This window comes from Myodes glareolus, chromosome 19 (genome assembly GCF_982192425.1).
Source record: "Myodes glareolus chromosome 19, mMyoGla1.1, whole genome shotgun sequence".
NCBI lineage: Eukaryota > Metazoa > Chordata > Mammalia > Rodentia > Cricetidae > Myodes > Myodes glareolus.
The window spans coordinates 63595070-63616557 of record NC_142044.1 but is presented as its reverse complement, the minus strand read 5'-3'; the positions used below and the strand labels follow the sequence as shown (position 1 = coordinate 63616557).

Below are 21488 nucleotides of genomic sequence, written 5' to 3'. Positions count from 1 at the left end.
GACAAAGGTCCAGCAAAGCTGAGCCCCGTGATGGCCGCCATGTCACCTTTGGTTTTCATCTCCACCTGCTGCATACTTCCATATTTTAATATTTGTACAATTTGGGGATATTGGATTGATGGGAAATTTCTTACGAATCATTTACGCCTTCTCCCAGGAGCACTGCTTCTAAGCTTCCCCAGGATAATCCTGAAGATACTACCCCGCCCACTTTTAGGGAGATATCCTTATCAACTTGAAGGTCTTCCTCAGGTCGTGGAGACTGACACACATAAAGACGCCAGAGGTCTCTGAGACATTCTTTAAACATCTGTTCCTGTTATGCAGGAACAAGATATTCAAAACAAAGTAAACTCAAAAAGGTCAACAAAATTCAGTGGGCTGGAGGAGTGGCCACAGATCAGATCGCAGCCTCTTCTCACTGCACACTTGGCAATCAGCAAAGACTAAAAGTTAGATCACACAGAGACTTGTGTTGATGGGTAAGAATGGTGTAGGAAGAATGAGATGTCGGGACCCCCCTTTTCCTGGAAAAGTTGGCACATGCAGAGCCACTGTGGTATCATATGACCAAGGGACAAGAATGCCAGGATTAGATTTACAAACAAATTTTGTGAAGATGTAAATGAGAGCATTGTAGTGTGCCAGAATTTCATACCTGCAACAGCTTCGGCCTGAGGATTTGTCTTGGGCACTCTGACCATTAAGAGTTAATAATTCACGCTTGGACATGGCAGCAGGCCTGGGATGGCTGGAAGATTTTGTTTGGCCTAGTACCCTTGTAGCCACAAAAGCTACCAGCCCGAGAGCAGGTTGTCATATGCCCCTAGATTCTTAAAAATTGGGTTATGGGATTAATGAGTAATAATAATTAAAAATGAAAACTGCTGGGCTGGAGAAATGGCTTAGCGGCTAAGAGCACTGACTGCTCTTCCAGAGGACCTGGGTTCAATTCCCAGTACCCACATGGCAGTTTACAACTGTCTGAAAATCCATATCTGACACCTTCACACCAATGCACATAAAATAAAGATAAATAAATCATAGAAAATTTTAAAAAAATGAAAACTGCTTATCAAAGATGTCAAAACTTGATGGGAAATGATTGGAAATGATAACTCTGCTCTGTCATAGTTTATTGGTGACTAAAAGATGAGCAAGAGGAGGTGAAACACATGTCCAAAACCAGAATGATGTGATCTATGTTTTGGAACAACATGGATGTATTTCTGCTTACTAGATTCTGCATAAAGAAGTGCTCTGGCTTCCAGTCACTCAGGCTGCAAGATTCCCAACACCACCAGGGACTGGTTCTCTCACCTACTTTACTTCCTCTGCTGGACCTGTGCCCCACCGGGAACGGTCCCTGGCAAACACAGGAATGGGGTCTGGAGAGATGCTTGCTCTTCTGTAGGACCTGAGTTCGGATCCCAGCTCAGCATCAGGTTGCTCAGAGCCACCTGTAACTCCATTTCTGAGGACCCCTGGCTTTCTAGGGCACCTGCACTCACACGTGCATACCCACACAGACACATGTAATAGTGCAGTTTAACTATGGATGTATTTGGAACACAGGCCTGCTGGCTGCTATGAAGGGTACTGTCCGGATTGGTCTTTTTCTTTCTTTTCTTTTTTGTCAACTTGACCCAAGCTAGAGGGATTGACAATTAAGAAAACGCTTCCAAAAGATTGGCCTGTTGTCCAAAGCTGATGGGACGCTTTCTTAATTAGTGGTTCATGTGGGCAGGCCGAGATCGCTGCAGCTGGTGCCAGCCCTGGTCAGGAGGTCCCGGGTTATATAAGCAGGCTGAACAAGCTGTATGAGTGTTCCTGCATGGCCTCGGCTTCAGCTCTTCCTTCTAGGTTCCTGCCTTGAGTTCTTGTCCTGACTTCCCTTCATGCTGAGCAGAGGTTAGAAGATTGGCTTGCAGAGCTTCAGAGGGAAGTTTAAAGAGGTCCTTTAAAGATTATATTGGGGCCATGAAATATTTTGAATTAAGAATCTGTGGTTCTGGTCAGCGAGAGCCAAAGACTCGGCCGTGATTAGCAAGAGGCCGGGACCAGGAAGTGAACGCTTCTGGGAAGTGTTTCTTTAGGGTCATCCCACAGAAGCTGTGGGCCAGAGAAGACCAAGGCTGGACCTCTGCACTGGCAGCCAGCTGAACTTGGTCATGTGGAAGAGTCACACAGGGTACTGGTTTTAAAGACAATGGAGTCATGGGGAAGAGCTGAGGCTCGACACTAAAAGAGGCCAGGGGACATCACTGGTGCAGGTGCAGCCTTGGTTTAAGAAGAAGCCCCGGGATTGAAGAGAACAGCAGAAGCTTGGACTGGTCAGGGTCCCAGAACAGAGTCTGAGAGAGGCTACTGATGAAGGCACAGCCCAGTTGTGTACAGACCCCAGCATTTTGGAAATCAGAACCATATGACCGCCACCGAGGACAGCAGCAGCTGTGGGCTGGAGCTAGCCTGAGCCTACACACAAGCTGTGTGTGCTGTGAACGTGAGCTAGAGAAATGGGGACTTTGGAGCCCAGAAGACCGTGAGTTAGTTCCAGATGTCAGACACTGAGCTGTTTTTACTTCTAGACTTGGATTTTGCTTCAGTCTGATTGTGACTGTGCCCTGATTCTCCCCTCATGGAGCCTTTAACTTGTTTTTGATTTTTCAGGAAGCTGCCGTTATGAGTACTGCAACTATGAGGCTCCTCCCTTCCCAGACGCCTAACATGCCAGGTACTTGCCCACCAGACCTCCTTTCTGCAACCCCGATACTTGTGTGGCCAAGTGCCAGTCTTCCCTGGAAGAGAGAGCGCTCCCTAGACAAGAGGGTTTAGTAGTACTTATGCCCAGCTCCCTCTCCCTCTCCCTCATACCCTTGAAGGATCCTCCCTAACGCAGGAATAGAGCAGCCGGAAAGACAAGGCTGCTCTGGCTATAGCATGGGACATGAGCACGGGTCCACAGTGAGGCCTCGTCTCTTTTTAAATGGATATATTGAGCCCGGGCACGAAGGCCACTTCAACATGTATGACTGCTCATTCTGTCAACTTCACAGGCTCTAGGATCACCGAATGATGACCCTCCAGACATCTTGATCCGGTTAACAGAAGCAGGAAGAGTCGCCTGCTGTGGGTGCCATCATTCGCTGGCATTCGGGACTGCAGGAAAAGGAGAACACGAGCTGAGCACAGACAGTCACTGGCTGTGGGTGCAGTGTGCCCAGCTGCTGTGCGCCGGCTGTTGGGACGTCCCCACCACAGTGGACTGTAACTTTGACCTGAAAGCCAAAATAAATCCTTTTCTCCTGAATTGCTTTTGTCTGAGTATTTTTTTAAACACTTTTTTTCCCTGTGTATATAGTGTTTTGCCTGCACCTATGCCTGTGCACCAGGTACATGCCCATGGAGGTCAGAAGAGGGCATCAGATCCCCAGAACTGGAATTACCGATGGTTGTAAGCTGCCCCGTGGGTGTTGGGAACCAAATCTGTGTCCTCTGGAAGAGCAGCCAGTGCTCCCGACAGCTGAGCCACCTCTCCAGCCTCTTGTCAGGTGTTTTATCACAGTGACAGGACAAGGAACTATAACATCCATAGAGAGAGAACCTGTTTACAAAGTTCTTGGTTTGAACACAGCGTCCCAGCAAAGTGCAAACCTCTGCATCCTGTTACCCTCAGATCCATGGCAAACCTAACCTGCAGTCACCCTCAGTCTCCTTAACAAACAGGCTCCTGTCTCCAGAGCCCTGCTTGGGCTCCCCTCTCTCCCAGGAACACCCACCACCTGCTGCTCCTTCCTCAGACACTCATTCTGTGAGAGCCGAAGTTACACTTCAAGTTCTATTTACTGTGCCTCAGAGATCCATGGAACAAAAACGCCTCTGACCTGCCAGCCCCTGCCCCAGGACAGACAGCTCCTGCAATGCTGGGAACTGTTGTTTATGGGAGGTAGCAAGACACATGTTTTTGTTTGACCCATCTGCACGGATGGGCTTGACCACAGATGGGCAGGAGGTTCACAGGATGGAGGTACTTCAGGCTATATGTTTGCCTCTAATTGGACCTGATGGGAAATGCAATGAATTGTGAGATTTCCTTCTTAAGCCACTACAAACTGTGATTCTGGGCCATCTCTCAGAAACCTAGCCAGAGCCCATCCACCTGGCTGGTATTTAAATAAAGCTTGCTTCAGATTTGGCTTGAAGCTGTGGTAGTGGTCTCATTAACAATCCTTCCAGGCCCGGCTCCTGCCCAGGCTCCATCATCAGCCAGTCACAGCCACACCAGGCAGAAGTAGCATCTCGGGGCTGCACACTCCCACAATGCACTCTCCCCACACAGCAAGGAAAGCAAACTCACAGAGAGTTCTCCTGCGACGCCATTGGATCCCCTGTGGCCCACGAATCATATTCATCACCTGTCTCACACCTGCACCTACCATAGGCAGGAGTCGAGTGTGCCCATTCGTAGAAAAGGGAAGTTGGAACTCAGAGAGGCCCAGCACAGTCAGGGCTGGAATTAGACTCCTCAAGGTTGGACTTTCAAGTCCACGTCATTACATGACATTTCACTGTCTGCTAAAGGAGCACTCAGGCCCTAAACCCATGAGCTCTGAATGGTTCATGAGCCTTCTCCGGGAACCATTTCCCCCACTGACTCGTGCCTAGGTCAGAGCCGGGTGCAGAATACTCGGGAGGTCAAAAACTTGAGCAGTCTCCCCTATTAACAATTAGGACAGAAGGGGCTTCTGAGGGGGAGCCTTCAGAAGCAGAGGGAGACCAGGAGGGCCCTCCAGCCACCTGTCCTGCCCTGCCCTGCAGGCCCCGTCCTTGCCTCCCCTCCCCCTCCTTTATTTAGTGTTTGTATTTGCACATGCTTGTGCACACACACTCAAATCACAACACTCAGGTAGAGTTGGTTGGTAGTGCATGGGTCTCAGGGTTCAGATTCAGGTCACCAGGCTTGGCAGCAAAGTGCATTTACTTGCTGAGCCATTTCCTTTTAACTCCTGAGTTAGAGTTGCCCGTGACTGCAAACAGGGAGCCTCGGAGTCCCAGGTTGCCACGTGTGGTGCGGATAAGCTCAAGGCTCTAGGAATGTGGCCTGATCCTCAGAGGCCTGCCCTCCTCAGAGGGCCCCTGGACTCCACCCCTACTCAGACATGCCAGTCTCACCCTCTGTGCTGGCATCATCTACCAGGATGATCTCCTTCAGCAAGATGGCAGGGCTGGTGTGCAGGACGCTGTACACTGTGCGCAGCAGAGTGGACCAGGCTTCGTTGTGGAACACAATGATCACGCTGGTGGTGGGCAGCGGGGGACAACGCCGGAACCTCTGGTCCACACACCTGGAACAGTGGAAGGACATACAAACTCCCTAAGTCCTGGGGGCAGGGGAGGAGTTCCAGGAGGGGGAAAGAAAGAGGTCTGTCTAGAGCTCTCTAGCCCCCAACCCCCGGTGACCCCCGCACCCCCCCAACACACCAATCTCCATTCCCTGCCTGTACTTGGGAATAGCTCTTACTCTGTGGCTCCATTCTCCCACCCTGGCCCTCGGTGCAGTCCCCTCCAAAGCTACCGCTCAGGATGCTCAGGTACACCACCCCTCCCCACAACTTCATTTTGCTCTCAGACCAGGTGTTCCTACAACTGCCTCCCTCTGCACCTTGGACACTGCACAAGGTATGACTGTTCAGCAGTCCCAGAGGGCTGAGTCACTAAGGGCAAATGTTCAGTGTGAGGTAAATTCCGTCCCTAAGAGTTCTAGTTCATACTTCCTCTTGATCTGACTCTAGCAATTTCCTGGGACCTTTCCCCCATTGTCTTCCACAGCAACCATTGTGAGACACCTGGCTCTGCCGTCTAGACACTGTAAGGGTCAGGGACCTGAATCTCAGGGAACACACAGCTGACCACTGTTTTCTTTTCGTGGAGACAGGGTCTCCCAGTGTAAACCAGGCTGATCTCACATTGGCAATCCTCCCGCCTCAGCCTCCTAAGTCCTGGGATTATCAGACTCAATTTCCTGGCGGTGATTCTCTCCTGCTTATCAGGGAGATGTCAGACCGCCAGGGAGCCTCCTCAGCTTCCTGCTCTGGCTGCTCTTATGCCGACGTCATTCTTTGCTGAGAGGTTCCTGATGGCCAAGCTACACTTTGTTGGCTTGTAATACATGGCTCAAGTCCGGGGAGGCCCAGGTTTGCAGCCTGATAAGGTCATGACCTTTAGTGGAGCCTCTTGTTTCTTTCCAACTCATTAGTTAAAAAGGACAATGGCTAAGTGTGAAAGACAAAAAAAAAATTATCAGGACACAGTGTAATTATGAGGGGGGCACACATTAGAGGGGAGGGCAGCTCTAAGATTCAAGTGTGGGTCTTCTTCCCAAAATCAAGAGCATAAGCGGCTTCAAGTTGGAATGATTTATGGACCTGTGGCTTCACTAGAGGGAACCAAGAGGGTGGTGTGGGCACCTTCTGGACTGCCACAGCAGCAGTCAGAGTATGTCCCCTCTCTCGAATTAGTACCAGAGGCCCAGATGGCAGCAGCAGGTTCAGCATCTTGAAGGCTGCAGAAGCCACAGCTTTGCCCCAGCCCCTCCCAGTTCCCTGTGCCAGGTCCTGGTCTGCAGCCTTGGGTTCCTTCTTTTACATCCTGTTCCCTCTACAGCTGTGTTTTAGCTCACAAGTCCCTATGGCCCCTGCCTGACCATAGTACTCCTGAGCTCCAGCCCCTGGGATCAGGGCAATTGACCAGCAAAAGGGAAGAGGAAATCCCTGCCTATTCTCAAATTCCCTTCGACTTGCTTTCTGACAACTGGCCAGTGGGCACAGCCCTCCTGGCCACACTTCTGGGTATGCTCTGGTCTCCTCTGAGAGTTCTGGATGCTACTTACTCAGGGGGTCGGGTGTCTGGCCCCAGGGACCTCTGCAAGGAGATGCGGTCACTGGCAAAGGCATTGAAGCAGTGTTTCTTATAGCCCTCATCCTTCTCCTGGGTCTCTAGAGGGGTCCATTCTTTCTTCTGAAATGCTTTTCCGTCAGCCCCGGGGCTGCTAGGGTCCTGAGGTGGCCGTTCCCAGAAGGGCTTCAGCTCCGCAGGGGTATAGAATCCAGGAAGGCAGGAGCGGTTTGTGGAGAGCTGAGTCTGCTGGGGTTCCGGAGCCCTGATCTGCAGCTTGGGCATGGCATCTCTAATGTTGTTTACAGCACCTAGCATGAGGTCCAGCACGTGGTCCTTCTGGCCTACCAGGGACTTCAGCCACGGTTTCTCCATGGCCTGCTGCTCCTGTTTGCTTACTTCCTTTTGCCGGATGAAGAGGAAGAACATGAGGGCGCTGCCGAGAATGGCTAGGCGCAGGGGCATGTGGCGTCTGCGAAGGAGCCTCATCTTCCCGACCAGGACCCAAGCAGGGTCGGCACCGAGTCTTGGACTTCACTTTGGAAATAGCTTGCTATGCCAGGGTGGCCACGCCTGGGGCCTCAGCCTGAGAAAAGAGGGCATATGAGAGAGATGAGCCACTGGTGCAGGAGAATTGTCTGTATTCTGTCAATTATATTTTAAATAAACGCTGATTGGCTGATAGCCAGGCAGGAAGTATAGGTGGGGAAACCAGACAGGAAGTAGAGGTGTGGCAATGAGAACAGGAGTATTCTGGGAAGAAGGAAGCTCTTTCTGCAGTCCTGCCCAGATCACCAAAGAAGCAGCATATGACCTGCCTTGCTGAAAAAGGTACCGAGCCATGTGGCTAACATAGATAAGAATAATGGGTTAATATAAGCTACAAGAACTAAAAAGAAGCCTGAGCTAATGGGCCAATCAGTTTATAACCTAATGTAGACTCTCTTTGGGGCTTATCGGCTGTGGGAACTGAGCAGGACAGAAACCCCAACTAGCAGCCCCCAATGTTATAAGCCATTGCAGAGATGGGGAAGGTTGGGGACTCCAAGGTGAGTGTGCCCATCACCTTTGTGCACAGCCACAGCATCCTGGTATCTAATTTCCTTTTGCTATAAGTGAGAAAACTGGGTCTGTGTCTTTCCTGCTAGGAGGAAACTACTTTGGGAAACCCTTTGTCACTAAATAAAGTTTAGCTGGAACACACTTGTTGGTGCCTTGCTTTAGAGGATAGGACTAGACAGCATCTCCATGAACGACCTGCAGTCTCATTCCAAGCTGTCTTGGTTTTTGAGACAGGGTTTGCTAATTAGCCCAGGCTGGCCTTCAACTCCTGATCCACAGCCTCCTGTGAACTGGGATTATAGGCATGGACCACCATGCCTGGCCCACTTTGCATGTCAGATAAACTGGTTTGTGTGACCCTGGAGGCCTGGACAAGAATGTCTGTAGCATCACTGATCAAAAGTGGCAGCAATGCATAATTAGCTGTTGAACAGTAAGTGTGAGACTACGACACCACCAAGCTCTCTGCAGCCGTGGAAGGAACACCACTTCTCTGTGAAATGCTGTCAGGGCAGTGGGGTAAAAGTGCAAGCTGCACAGAGATAGTGTTGCCATTTACTGAAAAGTATAAAATACGCCCGAATTAAAGATGGTGTTGCATGTATAAATACGTGGCAAAGCTATAAAGAGGCTAAGAACAGGAAAGCCAGCGTTTCTGAAGAAAGACAAAAATGTATGAAGTAGTCGAGCATGGTGGATCATGCCTTTAATCCCAGCTCTTGGGAGGCAGAGGCAGGCAGATATTTGAGAGTTCAAGGCCAGCCTGGTCTACACAGTGAGTTCCGGGACAGACAGGGCTATTGGGGTTAGGGGGAAAAGGAAAAAGGTACAAAGAAATACTGATTAGAAATAGGCAGACGAGGACTAGAAAGTTAGAAAATGCAGTCTTCTTTCTGGAGAGAGATGCTGATGTGGGCAGTATCTTACCCCTTTCCTTCCTTCCTTCCTTTCTTCCTTTTTCCTAAGACACGGTTGCCCTGTGTAACAGCCCTGTCCTGGAACTCACTCTGTATACCAGGCTGGCCTTGAACTCACAGAGATTCACCTGCCTCTGCCTCCTGAGTACTGAGATTAAAGCCATGTGCCACTACCACCCAGCATCCCTTTCTCTTTCTTTTGAGACAGGGTCGCTAGTGTAGACAAGGCTGTCCTGGAACTCACTCTGTAGACCAGGCTGGCCTCAGACTCACAGAGATCCGCCTGCCTCTGCGTCCTGAGTGCTGGGATTAAAGGCGCGCGCCACCACCCCTCGCCTACTCTTACTCTTTATGTCTGGCACAGATTTCGTAAATATAGTTGACCCTGAAACAATGCAGGGGCTAAGGGTCCTATTCAGTTGAAAACATAACTTTCTACTCCCCTAAAACTACCATCAGTGGCTACTGACTGGAAGGAAGCCTTACTGATAGCAATAGTAATCAATTAATACACATGTATACTCTGCATGGTGGCCAGTACACATCAGCTATGAAAGATCACATGTGTACTCTGTATGGTGGTCAACACACACCAACTATGAAAGATCACATGTGTACTCTGTATGGTACACACACCAACACACACCAACTATAAAAGACTACATGTGTACTCTGTATGGTGGCCAACACACACCAACTATGAAAAACTACATGTGTACTCTGTATGGTGACCAACACACACCAACTATGAAAGATCACATGTATACTCTGTATGGTGGCCAACACACACCAGCTATGAAAGATTACCGTGTATCATGTGAGATTTCCTGGAAGAATGACCAGCTCAGATGGAGACAATTAGTGTCAAATGACATTTTAAGCAGCTACCCCCAACACCTGAGGTTACCACAGGAGCACAGGAGAGGAAGCAATGAGGTTATCACATAGTAGGGCATGGAGATTTCAGTGCTGTAATACTGCAGTTCATTCTATGCAATTACGACTTTTTCAGTCACGCTGAGGCCTCACGTGTCAGAAGGTGGAGGCAGGAAGATCAGAAGTTCAAGATAATACTCAGCTATCTAGTAAGTTCAAGGTCAACCTGGACTGTGAGAGACAATTAAAAACATGCACACATAATAGGTTTGTATATCTTTTGTGTCAGACACATCATTATCAACATATGTTTTATGCATTCATGATATATCAATTAAAATACATTTCTACATTCATTTGTTAGTTTTTCAGATTGTCAAAAGTTCCTTGCCCCTCAAAATGTACATATGGGTGGGCCATGGAGCTCAAATTCCTGCTGTCCAAGGGCCAAGTGGTTTCTTCTCTATTTACTCACTTAGAATATGTATGTATGCATGTATATGTGTATGTGTGTATATGAATGTACTTATGTATGTGTGTGTATGTATGTATTTATGTATGTATTCTTTTTGGTTTTTTGAAACAGGGTTTCTCTGTATAGTTCTGGTTGTCCTGGAACTCACTCTGTAGACCAGGCTGGTCTCAAACTCAGAGAGATCCACCTGCCTCTTCCTCCCTAGTGCTGAGATTAAAGGTGTGCTCCACCACTGTCTGGCAATCATTTCATTTTTTGATAGGCTCTTACTATGTAACTTGTTCGCCTAAAACCTCCTGCCTCAGCTCCCACAAACTGAGATTATGAGCACATGTCGCTAATTCCAGATGAAATTGTTGTTGCTGCTTTTAATCTAAGATTCTATTCCATGATAACACCTTCCATGCAGTACTAGGCATGGGGGAGGGGGACTAAGGGGTAAGAGGATGGAGTGAGGAGCAAGGGGGTTGGCCGCAGCACCCCAGTCAGAGGATGAATATGAAGGTTTTCTATGGGAGCTAAGCTAGTATAAAGGGCACCAGCTGATGGATGCTGGTGCCAAGAGACGTGACCTCAGGCTCAGTCCCCCTTTAGAGGAGCCACCTCTATAGCTGGTGCAGGGTTAAGGGAGAAAGGAAATGTTCCTCAGAAGTGTGGCAGTCTCATCAGTGTGCACAGTCAGTTTTCAAAACACAGTCTCAGCTATTAGCCACAGGTGACCCTTGGGAGATCTATTTTATCCCTCTAAGCCTTGATTTCCTCATCTATAAACTAGGCATTGCCAACAGCCAACTCGGGCAGTGCTGAGGACTGGGTTAGGTGATGTATGCAAAACCTACGGCCGAGTTCATGTCATTGTCTAAGCCCTCAGGTACCCCTATCGTTGCAATGAATAAGGCCCTGTGCGGTTTCCCTGCAAAACCTACCCCCAGGCATCGGTGGCTTTGGCATCGCACCTGGCATCCTTTGCTTTAAAGTGACCCTGGGCTGGTGATGATAGTTACCTCCCCACCCCCGTTCGTCCCTCATACTGCACACCCAAGACCTGTCGAGTCTACTCTGAAGAAAAACAAGTGACTGTGCTTGAGATGTTTAGTGCTCTTCGCTGAGCCCAGGTCTGTCTGCTCTGCGGGAAGCCTGGTGCTGGGAGTCCCTTGTACATGGAGAATACATGGCCAGCATGGACTCAAAGGCCGGCAAGCTCAGTCTGTGCTGCGGAGACAGTGATTTCTTTTATAGCATTATCAATAATAAATTAAAGAAATCCTTGTTTTGATGTTGGAGAGGTGGCTCAGCAGTTAGGAGTGCTCACTGTTCTTGCAGGGGACCTGGGTTCAGTTCCCAACACAGACAGGGCAGCTGACAACTCATTCCAGAGGATCCAGCACCCTCTTCTGGCCTCTGAGGGCATTGCGTGCATATGGTGCTTATAAGCAATCAAAACATTCATAACACAAAATAAAAACAAATCTTTTTTAAATTCCTGTTTTGTATTAAGGATTATCTAGGCTATGAGAGACCTTCATTGATTCTGTTGCTATAAGTGGAAGACTTACTATGTGCCAGGGACTCGGAAAGGGCAAGGATGAATAAGGCCTCCCCTCGAGGAGGGCGCATCAGAGGGGTGTCCTTAGGTGAGAGGAGGAGTGTATAGGGAATGCCAGATGGAGGAAGGCCAAAACGTCACACGGGGGAAAGTTGGGCTGAGCCCCCGAGTTCACCTTAGTTGTCTGCACAAGCTTAGCATATCTCAAGTGCAGAGCCTAGCAAAGGCTGAGCTGGGCCGGCCAATTAGAGAGCAGCAGCCCAGGACGGGGGAGAGGGAGGTCAGAGAAGCACAGCAGAAGCTGGCTGGGGTGAAGCCTGACAGCAGCCCTCACACTGTTTGCCCTTGAGGAACGGGGAGCAGTTTTCCAGAAAGGATTCTAGGAAGAGGAATAGGACAGCTGGTGGCCGAAGAGGTGAGCAGCAGCCGCTAGCAGCTGGGTGACCAGGTAAGAGGGACCCGGAGATCCGACCCGGGGAGCAGCCCTGCCAGTGACAGAAGTGGCACCAGTAAAACTCTTTTGGGTCTTAGGGTGGGACACAAAGATACACAGTGGGGTGTGAGGCTCAATGCCTCTTCCCAAGGGTTGTGAAGGTCCCAGGAAGTGGGGCAGTCCTGGGAAAACACTCAGCAGCTGAGAGCACTGGGTGTCCTGAGGACCCAGGTTCAATTCCCGGCACCCACATGACACCTCATGACTGTTGTAACTCCAGTTCTGGGAGAGCTGGTGCTCTCTTCCGGCTTCACAGGCGCCAGATATCTGTGGTGCACAGACATGCACTCAGGCAAAGCACTCATATGCATAAAATAGAAACAAAATTTTAAAAAAGAAAATAAAATTAAATGGAAGAGGTGGTTCTACAGGGCAGGCCAGGGAGGAGGGAGCACTGAATATCTGATACTGCAAGCCACACCCTACTGCGAGCCACACCATACTGGGAACCCACACCGTACTGGGAACCCACACCGTACTGCGAGCCACACCATACTGGGAACCCACATCATACTGCGAGCCACACCGTACTGGGAACCCACACCGTACTGCCTATTCAAGCTGTTGAAAGTAAAAGGTAGCGAACAGCACAGACAGCTGAGAAAGGCAGGGTTCCCTCCAGGTCTCACGAAGTTTTCAAGGAGAGAAGCAGGATTGTGCGTGGAGACTCTTTCCCAGGGCCTGAGCTACGCTGAGGGCCAGCTCCAGGGGCTCTGCCTGAGCTGCAGACCTCGGTCTAGAGACTGTCGAGAGCAGACTGGGCTCTGTAGCCTGGGCCAGGTCTTGAGCCACCCTGTAGCCTGCACTCAGGACAGTTTTCTGTTTACTTCCCACTCCAGCACGAGAGTGGGCACAGCTGGACACAGGCGTGGTAACACTGCAGTAACCAGCTAGACTCAGGCCAGGACTCACCTCCTGCAGGAAGGCCTCCTGGAGTTACTCGTCACTCCAGCACTCTTTGAAGAGGCGGACACCTTTATTCCTTTTATTGTCCCTGGAGAAACAGACCTTGGGTTAAACTGAACTCTTCTGGAACTTCTGCTCTCTGGATCCAGTCTGGCCGTCTAAAGCGCTCTTTCTGGAACCTGCAGTTCCTCAAGGTTCTAACCACATCCTGAAATGAAACGAGACACCTGTGATTAGACTTGGCAGGAAAGGACTTGTTCTCAGTGTCAGCTCAGCATGCCAGCAACAGGAAGATATTCCTGGAGAAATATCAATTTCATGGATGCCACAGGGCTTTGGGGTTGAGGGTTCCTGCCCCATGCAGACACAGTCCTAGAATCATGGCAAACAAGGGCCAGGAGGTTGGGCCCCATGAGCCTTGGGAAAGAAATAACCCCTAATATAGTAGGTGGTTGAGTTCAGAGCTCTGCAGGACCCACGTCCCTTCCTACCTGTGCTCACAGCCCTGTGGCTGCCAGGGAGCATCCACTCCCAGGTCTCTCCCTCCCTTGGGCCTGTTGTTCATAAGACTGTCAGAGCCAAGTTACCCCAAGTCCTAGTTGAGGAAGACATGGGGGATGGGCTCCTCTAGATAGAGCACGCACTCACTACCTTGCTGCTCAGAGAGCAGAGCCCAGGCTACACCAATACTGATTCCAATCGGTCACTGAAGAGTCTTTAAATAGCCAGCATAGGGCAGGGGGAACATTAGAAGGGCTGGAGAGATGGCCCAGCAGTGAAGAACACTTGTTGCTCTTGCAGAGGACCCAGCACCCTCATGAGGGCTCACAACTGCTCAGAACTCCAGTTCCAGGGGATCCAGAACCCTCTTCTGGTCTTTAAGGTACCAGACATGCATGTAATACACATACATGCAGGCAAAACAGTCAAACACATAAAATAAAAATTAATTTAAAAAAAGACCAGAATACAAAAAGACAGTTATAGTGGTGGTGTATCTTTTGTCCCAGCACTCAGGAGAAGAGCAGGTGGATCTCTAAAAAATCTAAGAGCATAAAATCTAAGGGCTACATAGCGAGTTCCAGGCCTGGGCTATACAGTGAGCGACTGCCTAAAAAGAGAAGAGGAGAAACTAAGTTGGGCTGGGGACATAGCTCAGTGGTAGAGCGCTTGCCCGGCACATGCTGTCTCCAGCGCTACAAAAACAAACAAACAAACAAACAACAACAACATCCCAAAACTGCATTGCATGATTTTATTATATTTTCCTCTCCGTTGTTACCTATGGCTACAGCACGCATCAAAGTCTCAGAACAGCTCTTGGCATAAGAAACTTCTGAGGTGTAAAGGCTACAGACTCAACAAGGATCTTTGGAAAACTTTATTTTTGCTTTTAGTTTATGAATTTTGAATAATTAAAATTTAACACTTTATCTTCCTGAAGGTGACAAACATTACTTGATATAAAATTAGAACTGGGGCTGGGGAATGGACCTCAGTGGGTCAAGTGCCTGTCTAGGCCACACGAGGCCCTCCTCTCCAACCCCAGCACTGGATAAATTGGTGACACCTGTAATCTCAACACTCAGGAGGTGACAGCAGGAGGCTCACAAGTCCAAGGTCATACGGCTACACAGAGTTTGTAGGCAGCCTAGGCCACGTGAGGACCTGTCTCAAAAAGGAACTAAAAACTGTGTTCTTCAAAATTTATACTTCTCAATGAAGTAAGCACAGTTGAACAATCACATTTTCAGGTAATTTTCGGTACGGCACACACTTTATACTTCTGATGTCATCGTATGTGTAAGCTGCTGTGAGACTTTTGAGCTTTCCTGCCACACTGATATGAGTCCAGGTCTAGGAAAATGCCTTCTTTGTAGCCCCACATTTAAAACTCGGTGACACAACCCTCTTCCAGGAGAGTCTCCTCTGATCTTCTGCCATCTTCAGTAAAGGAATAGGAAACATCAGTTATACAGAATTCATAAAACTAAAGCAGAGTTAAGCATTATTTACCTGTCTTTGTCTTCCTCTCTTTCTCCTCCCCAGCCCCCAGTGCTGAGGATCTAAGCCAGGGCTTCACACACGCAAGGCAAGGGCTTTTTCCCACTGAGCCACACCTCCACCTCTGGCCTCCTGACTTCCCTCTTCTTCATTGTCATCAGGACACAAACCTGCCTGTGTCAGTGTGTCTCTATGCCAGGCCAGGGATCTGGACTCCCGGACTTCAAGGGCCATGCCATTTCTACCATCTGTCACTTGCGAAGTCTGGAGTACCAGCTGTATGAGTAGGTGACCCAGCCTGTCATAGATGGAAGGAGCTAGCGTTGGTCAGCTTTGGACAGTGGCTTTCTAATGACGCCGAGCGCACCTCCCACAAGTGTTTGAGTTAGGTGGCATTCTGCTGTCACACGCAGCTTGCCATCTGGGTATCCAGCAGCCTTGTTGTGTCTGTGAGCCTACTTTGGTTGGATGACTGCAGACACGCAGCTAGAGGCTCCCAGGAGCAGGTGCTGGTTTGGGTTCTCAGAGCTCTGCTATGTTCCTGTCACTCTTACCTCCCGATGGCAGTGCTACAGGGCCTGGGCTCTTCTGCACCTCTCCTCCGTCCCTAACCCCCCTTACTGCATTTCCCTTCTCCCCAACTCCCACTCAGGGATCCTATGCTTGAAGATGTCAAAACTAGGAAGCACCGAGTGAGGTCTTGGCTCTCATGAGAGACAGGGTCAGCCACCCAGACGGTACCCAGGTGGCCTCTTTGTAATGAAGTTTCTTCCTGTATATGCAAATGAACTGCACACCTCTGGGAGAAGAGAGACGTGGCCTTCTGTGGCTTTCAGGGAGAGAGCTGTCACACCATCCCCACAGGATATTTGCTCAAGTTAATTGGCTCACCAAGGCGTTGGTGTAGACAGGTGGACCTCACGGAACAGGTTGGTTTCAAGATCCTGGAGGGGGAAGGGAGCTACAAGGTTGTATGGCCAAATGGTTGTCCCTTCATCCGATGACATGCTCTCTTCATCAAGCCCAGCTGCCTTTACCTCCCCTGTAGTCACACTATGAGAAGATGACCGGATGGCCTCTAGGGCTTTCCTTCCCTGTCAGATGTCTCTGGTCCCAGGATGGTGGGACATTTCCACTACCTGTCCCTGAGTTACACCTTCACAGACACTTTGGCTCTTCCTGAAGACCAACACTACAGTAATGTCCTGGGTTCGTTCTCCCAGAACAGTGTGATAAGTTATTTCTGCAGCCAGCACATCTAGGTTCATTCTAGGTTTACAGAAAATGTTGAACTGAAGTTATCCAAACAGATTTTCTACTGAAAAAAAAAAAAAAAACCAACCAGTTTCTCACCACTGTGTAACAGGATCAGGGTTGGCATAAAAAGTGTTTGTTACACCTTTGTCGTCTTACCCCAAGCATAACTCACTGGAAATCAGAACAGCAGGCAACTAAACAGGAAGCCGGGCTTTTATCCCCAGGGTCTCGGGTGTGGGAGCTGGGCCTCTCTAACCTCCTAGGGTTGAGTTGAGTTTTGCCATCTGTTGGCTGGTGGTGGGTAGGAGGAGACAAGCTGGGGGTCATGGGACAGATGGTTCTAAGGGCTGGGGCTAAGAAGTTTGACCCTCTCTTCTCTTGGGGCAGTCTGCTCCTGGTCCCAGGAGTCCTTCTCAGGATGGTTGGAGACTTCCACCTGCCACAGCCCTCAGGTCTGCAAGCAGCCAGCTAAGTCCGCTGACTTGAGCAATTCCCCAGTGCTTCCAGAAGCACCCCTAATTCCTGGTTCACACCAAGATCTGTGATGTTCAATCCCTTCACGGTACCAAGGTAACCAAGCCCTTGCTGGTTATGTCCTACTTTCTGGGTGCCCTTCCTCTCTACCCGGAACTGTCGTCAAAATCTGTTCTCACCCTGGAGGATGAGATGTAGTACCTGCCAGACTCCTTTGCTCTGGGCTTCTCTACTTCGTGATCAGCAAAGCCCTGGCCACGTTTCTTTAGATTAAGGCTGTTTAATGGGGGCAGATTCATCCAGCAGTCAGCTTGCCATCTGCATTTATTTACCTTCCAGGCTAACCAGACGCTTGGCATGGCTCTCCTTTCCTTCCTAAGGTCTCAGCAAAGCAAAGCAAAACAGACAGTCAAGACACTTGCTTATAATGCTTTTTTTTTTTTTCCAAAAGTCTTCTGAAGCTGGAAAGGTGGCTCAGCTGCTAAAAGAACTCACTGCTCTCCCAGAGGGCCTAAATTCAGTTCCAGGCATCCACATCTGATGGCTCACAACTGCCTGCAACTCCAGCTCCAGGTGAATCCAACTCCTCTCTGGCACATACACATAATTAAATTAAAAACAAATAAAAAGAGGTCTTCCTAGTAGGATGTGGTGGCCCAAACCTGTGTTTTCAACCATTAAGGAAAACCAAGAATTCAAGGTCAGGGGCTAGAGAGAAGGCCCAGTGCTTAAGAGCATGGCTGCTCTTGGAGGGACTTAGTGCCTCACAACCACCTGTGACCCCAGTCCCATGGGACCCACTGCCCTCTTCTGCCTTCCATGGACACCAGGCATGCACGTGGCACACATATACGAATGTAGGCAAGAAAGCCATTCACACACATAAGATAAAATCAATAAATCAAAAATGAGTTCAAGGTCACTTCCATTTGCGTGGAGAATTTGAGGCAATCCTAGGCTACGTGAAACCCTATCTCTAAAAGAACAAAAGAAAGCTAGGTTTTCTAGGTGTATCACGGCCCTCGGGAGTTGGGGGTGCATCTTTGTCCCCAGAGTCACTCCTCACTTGCCCTGCTTTCTCCACGTGGGACTTTCCCACTAGATTCATGGAGGAGAGTGAGCAACACATCCAGACAACTTCGTCCTTTTGCTTTCTGCACCCTTCAACCGTTTCTCAAGCTTCTGTATCCAGAATGCTTATTCTGACGGCTTGGCCAGGTATCCATCCCTCTGCACTGAGGTGTGTGTGTTCAGGAGTGTGTGTATATATGTGTGTGCATGTGTGTATGCTCATCTGTATGCATGTGTGTGAATGGACATGCGTGTGGGGGAGTATGTGTATGTATGTGTGCGTGCATGTGTGTGAGTGTGCATGTAGTAACTTCCTTCCCGATCTGTCTTTTGTTTGCCATTAGATGCAGAGCTGTGGTCAGAAAGGGGTTTCTCTCTGCACATCTCTCCCTAGGACTTATGCCAGGCTAGGCCGGGTACTGGAGAATAACTGGACCCCACAGGACTCTCAGGTGCCAGGGGACTCATTCTCAAAGCTCCTTTCTCCCTGGGCCGAACCCATCCTTGTTTACCACACAAGGCCTTTACCCAGCACAATCACAGCATTGAGATCCTCACGGAGACAGGCACTGCCCTGCACTTGACCTCTTCTGTACAGAAACACTCAGTCTCATCCCATCCACCAGAAACGGGCATTTTGGGCTTTTCCAGAAGAAAGGCTGAGGGTATATGAAGAGCCAAGTTTACCCGAACTCTGGCACAGCCAAACACCCACTGTGGTATTCGGCTTCACTTCCAGATGGGGACACTGGACTATGTCCATCAGCCCCAAGGGGATGTTTAGGGCAATGTTATCACCATCTTTCATTTGCTTTTCAAGCAAAAAAGATATTGGCCACAAGGACATGCCTATGATCACCTCACTATGCCACCCAGGCTCGCCTTCAGCCTGACTCCTGGGCTCAAGCAACCATTCTGCCCCATCCTCCGGAGAAGCTGGGAAGATAGTGGTGGTGAATGCCTTTGATCTCAGCACTTGGGGGGTGGGGACAGAAGAAGGTGGATGTTTATGAGTCTGAGGCCAGCCTGGTCTACATAGTGAGTTCCAGCTCAGTCAGGTCTATATAGAGACCCCATCTGAGAAAAACAACAATAAGAAAAAATAGAATAAACAAAAACCTCACATAAGTTATTGTTTTGTTTTGTTTTGTTTTGTTTGGTCTTGGATTTTGCTTTTGCTTTGAGACAGAGTCTCAGGTAGTCCAGGCTGGCCTCAAACTCATTACCTAGCCAAGGAGGATCTTGAACTTCAGATTCTCCTGCTTCCACCTCCCAAATGCTTAGGTTCCAGACGTATGCCATCATGCCCAGTTTTTGTGATGCTAGAGATTGGACCCCCAGTCTTATGCGCACTAGGAAAACACTCTGCCAACTGAGCTACATGATCAATTCCTACCTTCTGTTTTACCCAGAAGTAAAATGAAGCCCAGAGTGACTAGCTTGACCATAGGCACACAGCTCGGAAAAAGCAGATTCACACCAAGGCTCATGTCTGACCAGAGCCCTGACACATCATACGTCTGGTTGGTACCTAAAGCTCTAGCAATCACTTCCACAAGCACCTCCTCATTTACTCCTTACCCAGAGAGTTTACGTGATGTGGCCAAGGTTATACAGCTACATTAGTGGGAGCGAGCGCTGAGTCAGCTACTGGCAGCCTTCATTATCCACCACTACCTCCCTCTGTGAGCAGCTCTCAGGTGAGCACAGGGCTGCCCCTCCCTAGCCTGACTTCTGTTCCGGACAATGGCTACAAGAATTCAACCTATGATCGCATCCGTGTCCGGGTTTCTCCCAGTTGAACTTGGGCAAAGATAGTTGTGATCTCCGAGGGCACCTGACACCCACGGGGCCTCCCTTTCCTGGACTCTTCCGGGTGCTGGAGGCAGTACCAGCTGTGGGCAGAGATTACCCGGCAGCCAGCTTCCCTCGGTTTCACTTGCTCTATACTTCCTTTTGACTGTCCTGTCTTGCTCTTTGGTCCTGGTAACCCCGAAGCAGCTCTCTCCTGTCACCGCTGGGTTCCCGAAGCACGTGGCATAGCTGGGGAATGCCTGTGCTGACGCAGGCTCTTGGCTAATTTGAATGAAGTAGACTTCAGAACCCTGATCCAGTCATCACATGAATTTGCCCAGCTCATCCTTCTTAGCCTTTCTGATGGCAGGGGAACGCTCTCCTGTCGGGAGGGGAGGAGGGCCTGTGGAATGCACACACACCTGCGGTTAAGTGAACATAGCCCTGGAGGTTCTTTGGTGTGTCTAGAGTCATTAACGTCAGTCAATGCCTGCCTTTGTGGGTCTCGGGATGAGCTCAGAGTGCAACCCTTAAAGCTCTCCCTGAGACCACTGCGGTGAGTTCCTGCTTAAGATAGAGGCTTCCCTTTTTGAGCTTTGTGGGCAAGTTATCATCAGCAGTGTCCACAGAAGCAGTGGTCTGGAGTCTGGAACGACTGGCCCTTGGGCAAGTAACAGGAGGGTTCTCCTTGTAGTCTTCATGAGGTATGGAACAAGTGAGGAAGAGAATCAGGAAGTTGGTGACAGTAAGTCATACACTCCCTATACAATACCACAGAACTCTGCTCTCTACCCCTCAAAAGTGCCAAGCATCCAAGGGGGAATCAAGCAGGCAAGGGACCCCACCAAAAAGGCTTCCCCTGGTTTGTCCCTTTTGCGCAAAGGTGACATGGCAGGAAGGACCCTCTCTGAAGGTCTTCCCGCGCTTGAGCACATGAAGTGATCGCAATCTGGGGAAGCGCAGGGTAGGCGCTCGGGTGTGTGAGACGGGAAGAGGGGTCGGAGCTCCCCGCTTAAGCTCCTCCACCCCCGTTTCTGGAGCGCAAAGGTGGAGGGGGTCTCCCCAGGCGAGGCGCTGGTTGGCACCGCACCAGAGGAGGTGTCTGGCTCGGCCCCTTCATTTGACTGCGGGTCGGAGAGGAGTGGGGCGGGTAGCAGGAAGTCGGGACTCAGAGCGAGCGCGAGTGAAGCGAGTCCCCGAGAAGCTCAGGGCTGCGAAGTCCAAGGGCACCGCGGGATCGAGCGCCCCACTGCTGCTTACCTATCGCGCCGAGGCCGAACCGCTGCCGCCGAGTCATTTGCGGGTTTCCCGACGGGGAGTCTGGGAGGGCGGGCGGGCCCGGCGCGGGGCGGGTCCTGTCATGGGTGGAGCCACACCCCGCTCCGGCAGGTGCGTCGACTCCGCTCCCGACACGGGGAGTCAGACCGCTCTCTCCAGATCCCGCCCCTCCCTCCGGTGCAGTGTCTGCGGATACCCCAGACCGCCGGCATCGCAAGCCGCGGGCGGCGAGGGCCCCCGACCAGGAGCCACAGTGGCTGCGGCGCCCAGAGCCTGAGGCCCCCGGCGGGGGTCGTGCTGGGCGGTGGCTAGTCCAGAGGCTCGTCCAGGTGTCCCAGGCAGATAACTCGCGGACACATAAATTCCCTTTCCTGTTGTGGAATATTATTTAACTAGGGAAAGATGTGTTACATTTGTATATACTGCAGAGTGACTGTAAAT

The 21488-nt window shown here is 50.1% G+C and overlaps 1 protein-coding gene and 1 long non-coding RNA gene across 3 annotated transcripts in view; one reads left to right on the top strand and one right to left on the bottom strand.

Annotated features, from left to right (window-relative positions):
• The window catches only part of Galnt6 (polypeptide N-acetylgalactosaminyltransferase 6), a 39784-nt gene extending 18681 nt beyond the window's left edge, over positions 1–21103 (bottom strand). Inside the window, exons 1-4 of one of the 2 annotated variants that reach the window (XM_087899294.1) lie at positions 21030–21103; positions 13176–13377; positions 6890–7480; positions 5173–5345 (exon numbers count right to left, since the gene is read on the bottom strand). In XM_087899294.1, the coding sequence (XP_087755420.1) occupies positions 5173–5345; positions 6890–7383 (667 nt within the window). In that variant the 5' untranslated portion in view covers positions 7384–7480; positions 13176–13377; positions 21030–21103. Of the gene's footprint in view, positions 1–5172; positions 5346–6889; positions 7481–13175; positions 13378–19556; positions 19711–21029 lie in introns of those variants that run through there. The other variant, XM_087899295.1, reaches the window with a different exon arrangement.
• On the top strand, positions 1838–3302 carry LOC146890982 (uncharacterized). Its single transcript, XR_015735705.1, has 3 exons — positions 1838–1911; positions 2671–2734; positions 3057–3302. It is a non-coding gene; the product is annotated as an uncharacterized LOC146890982 (long non-coding RNA).
• Positions 21104–21488: the final 385 nt, after the last annotated feature.